An 8,267-nucleotide genomic window follows, 5' to 3' on the forward strand; every position below is an offset into this window, starting at 1 on the left:
GGTTAGTCAGTGAACTTAGGAAAAAAGGGCTTTTATTTTTATGAAGCAGGTGGGTACCAACTTCTCCCCGCTGTCCAAATAAAGTTCTAATTAGTTCCTCTCCATTCCTCAAATAAAGATGCGTATTTCACAAGTGTAAAAAGTATTTTGATGGGTTTTTAAATTACGTTCTATGATTTTTCATCTGGGAGCTGGTTTTCTAGATATAGCCATTTTAACTACAGCCTTGTAGTGGAAGGCATCCAGTTCCAGTAAAAGGTATACTGTGCTATGCCAAACTTACATCTACGTGCTATGAATGGGCATATGCAAGCATATACAGTTGATAAAGCAATGCATCTTCCTAGATATTTTCAATAGTTTTATGACTGGTGGAAAAAAATGAGGTGCAGATCAGAAGTTATGCAAAAAATTCTGGGCACCTAGATGTGATTTCATTACTATGGTACTAATTTATTTTTAATTAATTTTCAGGCAAGTTCTATGCCAGCAACACTTCACACAAATTACTGATAAAATAAGTGGTACTTCCCACATGAAACTTCTAGTTTAATGTCATCACAAAATACATGGAATCAGATTTTCCCTAAGTTTGACAGAAGGTGCACAGGGATGGGCATGTGGTGGTGCAGAGACAAAAATAAGCTAATTCTTAAGTAAGAATAGGGAAGGTGATATTTCCTATTTTGGCCAAAACTTTTGTATAAAATAAGTTATTGCAATATACCTCTACTTAGAGCACCACTTCATGATTAAGGACCTTCTAATTAAATGGAGTGACATATGAAAGAAAGCAGAAAATCAACTTGCACAGAGGAGACCCTGAAAGTGATTTTTAAGGTTTTTTTTCCCTTCCTAATTGGTAGCATATTTGATTTCTTTTAATAGAAAAGGAAAACCACAGTCCTATGGTGATGCCAAATTTTAAGGGTTTAAAAAATTTTTAAGTTAGTTTTAAAACAGAAGGCAGATTATCCATAAAGTCATCCCAGTCACTTAACTGAGCTTCTAAAACACATAGAGGACCTTTGCTATGCTGCATATTATATATATATATATATATATATATATATATATATATATATATATATATATACACACACACACATACATATATATATACATGTATTTTACTGCTACATATTATATATATACACATGTATTTTATTGCTACATATTATATATATACATTTATTTTATTGCTAAGTGTAATGAATATTCTAAACTAAGAGATTTTGTTTAATGAGTAGTAACTTTTACAAGACTATTTTTAACCTTCCCAAACTGAAGAGAACTATCCTTGTCCTTCTTAAAAGGTTGTAAAATAACACACACATTTAAAAACTAAATTTTGCATTCTACTTTTGAGCATGGAATTTAGTTATATTACAGATCTGGGGCCTCCAATAAAATCCAATCACAAGCTAGCATATTTATAGGGCTGTCAACCAAGGCACTATATGCCCATTCAGAACATTTAAGGGCCCGAATTAACTACTGTGGAGCTCAAGACCAATGCAACCCTTATAAAAGTATTATGGAAACAGTTCCCCCCCCCCACCCCCGCCCGCCTCTTAATCCATGAGAACCATATCCTTTATTTATACTGTGGGATGGAAAGATGTCCGTTTTATCGAATTCTACCATTGTACTGTTTTGCATCTGAAATACAGCCCAAGTGTTCTGAGTAACTGAAGTGTACAAATTGTATAAGCTTTTATATAAGTAGTGGCCTAACTGAGGTTGCAGTGGGCTGGAGAAACTTTTAATTGGATCCTTTTCATACCCTTCAGCTCTGAGCTGCATAATTACGAAGCTGACACTGCCTCCTATAACCCTTTTCAATTAACTATGATTATGTTTATTACCACCAGAAAATGTATTTTGCCAAAGTATAACCCATTCATCCTTCTCCACTTATTGCACAAGGAAATTCATCAGGTTTTGCACCTGTTTCAGTAATGTATACTTTTTGTAATTAAAAAAAAAAAAAAAGGACTCTGCCTCTACACAATTCATTTTGCAAATACTGTTAAATATTAAAATAAGGTGATTTTGTGCATAGCCAGCATGTTGAGGTCATACACCTTAGTGCAATTTGGTGATTCCATATTGCCACTCTCTGGAGTAAAGTGGCTAACTTAGCAACTGCAGGACCAGAGCTTTCTAATATATTTCTTAAAACGGAGGCTTCCTCGTTCCTTTCTGAGACATTTTCCTAGTAATTTGCCCAAAGCTCTCCAGGTCAACAATGACTACCAACCATTCTTTTGATTGAAAGCCACTTTAAGGAACGAATGAAAACTAGGAAGAAAAACCCACACCCTCTGAGCCCCACCTGCATCAGGTGGCCTCTCCACTTCCATAGCTAGGATATTTCCAAATGCACTCCAAATAAGGCACAATTCCCCTACATCCTAGTTATGGGGTTCTGTTTTCTATCTTTAGGCTACGAGAGGACCAGAAGCGAAATACGACTCCACGTGAAACCAATCCGGGGAGCGGTCAGCACCGACCGCCAGGCTCACAAGCCCAGGGCGTTCGCTCTAACTCCACGGGAGTGGCGTTTTCAAACCCGGCCGGGAGAGGGAGGGATCAGGAACGTAATGTGACGGGCTCAAGTGACAGCGTCCTCTCTCCAGCCCAACCCACCCGGGCGGCGCTCCCTCCTGGTGGCAGTGCAGCGCTGGCGCCGGCCAGGTATATTCACGCCTTGCTCCCCCGGGTGTGGACACACAGCCCGTTCCAAGAACCAGGGCAGATCAAACCCCCGCGCACTAGTCGCGTCTCCACGCTGGCGCGGGAGGTGGGTGGGAGGCTTTCCCAGGTGTTTTGGCGGGTTTCCGGACACGTGCGCCTCTCGTCCTCCCCGCTTCCCCGCAGCCTGGGCAAAGCCCACCGCACCAGCTCACGGAGCAGCCGAGCCGCCTGCGACGCTGCTCACCTCCGTCCCCGTAGGTCTCCACGCCGTACCCGTCCTGCAGCCCGTTACTCCAGGTACCCTCGTAGCGAGCGGGGGTGCACAGGCTCTGCCGGACCCCGTAGCGCCCCTTGAAACCATGTGACCACTCCCCCCGGTACATCCACTTGCCCTTCGTCTCCACCCCCAGCCCGTGCCGCTTGCCCTGCGCCCAGTAGCCCTGGTAGGTGTTGCCGCTGGGCCAGGTGTAGCCTCCAGCCACCTCGAAGCCGTGCGACCAGGAGCCCGAGTACTCGCCCTGGCCCTTGGGCCCCGTGCAGATGCCATGCCCGTGCGCCTTGCCCTCCTCCCAGCCGCCGCAGTAGGTGCCGCCATCGTCGAAGTCGAACCTTCCGCCCGTCATTCGGGGGGCAGCCCCGGCGCGCTCCCCGCGGGGGCACGGACGCGGGCAGAGCTGGGCACGGCAGGGTGTAGCTCGGTGATGGGGGCCCGGCGGGCGAGCTCACGACAGCGCCCCGGGCAGCTCGCGCCGCCGCTCGGCTCCAGTCCGACGCCGCCCCCGTCCTCCCCTCTTCTTTCGCCGCCGCCGCCACCGCCGCCTTCCTCCTCCTCCTCCTCCTTCTCCTTCCCCGCCGCCGCCCCGGCCAGCGCCGCGCGCGAGAGGACAGCCCAGGCTCCGGAGCGGACCTTCAGCTGCTCCCGCCCGCCCACGTGAGCCGGGCGCCGCCCCGCGCCCGCCCCTCGTCCCCTCCCCGGGCGCCGAGGCCCGGCCCCGCGGCGCTCCGGCCCCACCCGGCCCTGCCCCCAGCCCCGGGAGCCAACGCTTCCCCGGCGGGCGGGCGAGCGCGGGGAGCGGTTGGCGCGCGTGTGTTCGCGCAGTGGGATGCGGGTGGGGGGCGAGTGTACCCAGGGACGCGCGAGAATCCCTGCCGGTAGACGAAGGCGCGGCTGCATGTGTGGGGGCAGCTCGCGGGCGGCGGAGCCTCCTGTGTTTGTGTTTGGGGTTTATCAAAGTGGTTAAGCTCCTGTAAGTGCGACCACGTGTGCGTTGAGGGAAAACTCCTGTATGCGTGTTTGTCTGCATGGGGTTTGTAGTTGCATTTTTTCGGCATTCCAACTTGTGTACTGTTGCATTTGTCATGCTCAGCTGTCATCGTGAATTAACAGCTCCTAGATAGATGTATGCATGTGATATAAATCTCCGGCAGCCTAGATATAATTGTGCAGAATGTTCTTTTACACCTACCCATTTCTAAGCACATGTGTTTGCATTTATTTAATGAAGATACTGGGCGGGGGGAGCAATGAAATTTGAAAAGGCGCAGACTAAATAGATTAGCTTTTTATTTCTAATAACGAAGAGGATGTTTTTCATCTGTCTTTCCAGGGGTATAAGCTATTTCCTTTCACATCAGAGCCCCTAATGCCTCATTTGTTCTTCTGACAACCTTAGAAATTCTTCAGTCAGGAGCTATGTACCCAACAGGCAGACAGAGCAGTCTTTGAATATTGTGTATCTGGAATGTACACCTGGTACCTCTCCACCGGTATCCACAGTTTACCAAAGTAAATAGAAGATCTCAAGGAGGAATATGGTAAGTAAGACAGTGCTTAATCTAAACTTACAAAAAGCCTGTGACCTAAAAAACTGGGGACAGGTGTCAGCTGATCTACTTTCCAGCTACAACACTGCTTTGTTGAATTCACTTTAGGCAACTCTTTTGAACTTGCAAACCTCTGTGTCACTATCTGCCTAATGGGAATGACAAGATTTGTTTGCCCTTCTCTATGTTAGATAATAACGGAGTATGTTGTGGTATAGTGCAAAACCAAGAATTAGAGATTTGGTAAAAGGCAAGTTGAATAAGTTAGTATTGTCTCTGGTGAAAGCAGGCATTGGTCTCAACCTCACCCTCAAAATGTTTATGGGAGACACCTTTCTGTGGTTCAGCGCCGGGAGTCTTAGGTTGGCCTCTCAAGGATACTGCTTTGCAGAGTATTCATGATATTCCTAGGCTGAGAGGCTTTTGGATGACTGGGGGAGCACCAGAGGCTGCCAAAGTTTCTCTCAGTAGGTATTTGATAATCATAAAAATGATCTGATGTCAGGGTGTCAGGGTAAGGGAGCAGGAGAAAAATAGATTAAACTACACAGGAAAGGAACCGAAATTGACCTTGATTGGCTCTATCTCAGGATTGGAGCTGGCCTTTCCTGCTTATCTGGCTGAAATACTGAAAGAAAAAATCTCAGTTTACACAGAACGAAATCACCAAAGAGAATTAGAAACCCTCATCCACGGCACCGCCTGCAGAGTTGCCCGGAATAGTGCTTACCCTAGTGGCCTGGAATAATTACGCGTCTTGCTCAGCATCTTGTCCTGGACTGGGGATTGATTTAGGCCACTGGGAAAACAAGGGCCCAGGACTTTGCAGCTGAGCCATAATTCCATTTCTCTGTTATGGGGTACACCACGATCAGGATCTAGCATAGAGACGCACATTGCCATCTATTGTGGGGTTCTATTTGATGTGAAAAACAGCGTAGTTACTCAAGTCAACATCTTTTTCTTTTTAAACTGTTTTTTCTCATGAAGTAACTTTTGTCCTTTTGCCTTTTTATTGTTTAAAAAATCTACACCCGTTTGTGTTAGAATCCATATAGGAACATCTCACGGCTAAGTTTTTGTTTGCAAGCATGGTGGAAACACTTTAAAAAAATTTTTTTTTAATGTTTATTTTTGAGAGGGAGAGAGAGCAAGCGTGCGCGTGCACAGTAGGAAAGGAGGAGAGAGGGAGACACAGAATCTGAAGCAGGCTCCAGTCTCCAAGCTGTCAGCACAGAGCCCAATGTGGGGCTTGAACCCAGGAACCGTGAGATCATGACCTGAGCCAAAGTCGGATGCTTGACCAACTGAGCCACTCAGGCACCCCAGAAACACTTTTTTAAAAAAACTTTTCCTAATGAGCTCTCATGCAAATGATGGATTTTTCTGAAATAAATTCTCACTGAGCAAGTTTCTGGCTTCTGTGACGGATGTCTACTCCATCTGTGGTGGGTGGACAGAGGATGATGATGCACACATATCTGGATAGAATATGGAGATTAGGGGAAGATAAGAGACAAGGCCATTTGTCTCTTTATCTCTTGCTGTCCGTAATAGATGTCTTCTTTGGAAGGAATCTTCATTAAAAGAGATAATCCACCACCAGATATGTGGTATTCCATTTCAAGTAATTATAATCCTAACCTGAGTCTGCCATTGGCTCTCTTCATGGGAGGAAATTAGTATCGAATTTTTGGTTCAAAATTCAAAAGAACAACTTTGGCACAGTAACCATTTAAGCCATGCTTCCACTTAACCTGCTGCCATCACAATGGAATGTTTCCCCAGTCACACTGATGTGTTTGTTAATGTAAGTGTTCAGGTTCAATGGTTGGAGAAGACTGGGAAAGAGAAGTAGGAGAAGGAGGAGGTGCTGACAGTGAGGGCATTGCATATAGTAAGAAGTGGAATAATGTTGTAGTTCACTAGTCGGGGTTAGTAATGTCCTTATTTTCCCTCTCACTCTGAACCTTTGCCCTGGATAAGGGGGAGTTGAATTTAGCTTTAAGAAGGGATTAGTAAGAAGAGAATGTGAATGTTGGTTTGACAGGTGGGATGGGGGAGGCCATCAAAGCCCAGGGGCCAACAACCACTCTAGCAGTTTCTTTTTCTCCATGCTCAAGATTCAACTATTATAGGCTTCTATTCTAAAAAAATTTGTAACAAAACGTAAGCCATTTTGAGTGTGAATGTCTAGTGACAACCTGTTGGTGAGGATGTTTTGTTTAGAATTTAATACTTTATGATGAAGATGTGCTTAAAAATGTATTGGGGACCTCATTTTATTTACATATTGGAATTGTTGAAATTCTTGGTAAATATTTACAAATGACAAAGTCTAATCTGTAGGTGTGTATGGTCTAAAGTGTGTTTGCTGCTTCAACGTGTGTAAAAAATCACATGCAATTAAAATTACTGCATTAGGTAAATAAATCAAACTGAGTATCATTATCGCATTTGTAATACAGCATTCATAAAAATTTAATGTAGTGTGGAATAGATACAAAAGTTAAGAAATATGGTTATAAGCTCTGCAGACAACTTGATATCAAAAGGGGAAGAAAATTCCAAAATTAATGGTCTTCAAAACTTTGAAGGCAAATACTAAGTGCCAGATGCAGTGCTAAGTTCTTTACATGCATTAATTCATTTAAATCTCATAATAACATAATACCCATGTGATTAATATTAGTGGTATAATTTTTTTTTTTACAGAAGAAGAAAATAAAGTTTAAGACATTTATGTGCCCGAGATCATTCTGGGTAGAAATGGTCCAGCTGGGATTCAAACCAGGTCTGTCTGACTCTAGAGGTAGTTCGTTCTCTCTCTCTAATTTGAGAGAGTATGAGCAAGCTGGGGAGAGGGGCAGGGAATGGAGAGAGAGAGAGAGAGAGAGAGAGAGAGAGAGAGAGAGAGAATATCCCAAACAGGCTCTACACTCAGCATGGAACCTGACGTGGGGCTTGATCTCAGAACCATAAGATTATGTCCTGAGCCAAATGCTCAACTGGCTGAGCCACCCAGGCACCTCAGACATGGTTCTCTTTATTACCGTTCTTCACTGGAGCAAGGATTAGAGCTTTCAAATGAGGGAAGGAAGTGGCTGGGTGGAGAGCAGGAAGGGCTGGTGAAGGTGACATTTATTTCTTATATTTTAGACTAGCTGGACAGATGAATGGTGATACTACTGTATAAAATCAAAGAAATGGAGGAAAGGGGCACCTGGGTGGCTCAGTGGGTTAAGTGGCTGACTTTGGCTCAGGTTGTGATCTTGCGGTTCATGAGAGCCCCCTCGACATCGGGTTCTGTGCTGACACCTCAGATCCTGGAGCCTGCTTCAGATTCTATGTCTCCCTTGCTCTCTGCCACTCCCCTGCTTGTGCTCTCTCTCTCAAAAATAAACAAACATTTAAAGAAATAATAGAGAAATGGAGGAAGAAGAGTAAATTACAGAGGTGGGAAGATAGGTTTGTTAAGGAGAAAAAGATTCAGACATATATCCCAGGGGAGATGTTCAGTAGACAGTTGGGTAATGCAGGTCAAAAACTAGAAATAAATTAGTCAATAAGTAAATAATTCTTAACTTGGCTCCATCTTCTCTAAGTCACTGCCCCATGTTCATCCAGGACTGGTGGCTCATGCCCTCTTCACCCCACACACTGTTCCCTCTCATTGTCCTGAGCAGCTTTGTCCTGCCTCACAGTCCATTGTCTTTCTCAGCATCATGACCTTTATCCTAATG

The 8,267-nt window shown here is 44.8% G+C and overlaps 1 protein-coding gene across 1 annotated transcript in view; it reads right to left on the bottom strand.

Annotated features, from left to right (window-relative positions):
* JPH1 (junctophilin 1) overlaps positions 1–3,323 on the bottom strand; it is a 122,119-nt gene extending 118,796 nt beyond the window's left edge. The window contains 1 exon segment of the mRNA XM_042923738.1: positions 2,945–3,323. Coding sequence (XP_042779672.1) covers positions 2,945–3,323 — 379 coding nt within the window.
* Positions 3,324–8,267: the final 4,944 nt, after the last annotated feature.

This window comes from Panthera leo, chromosome F2 (genome assembly GCF_018350215.1).
Source record: "Panthera leo isolate Ple1 chromosome F2, P.leo_Ple1_pat1.1, whole genome shotgun sequence".
NCBI classification, from domain to species: domain Eukaryota; kingdom Metazoa; phylum Chordata; class Mammalia; order Carnivora; family Felidae; genus Panthera; species Panthera leo.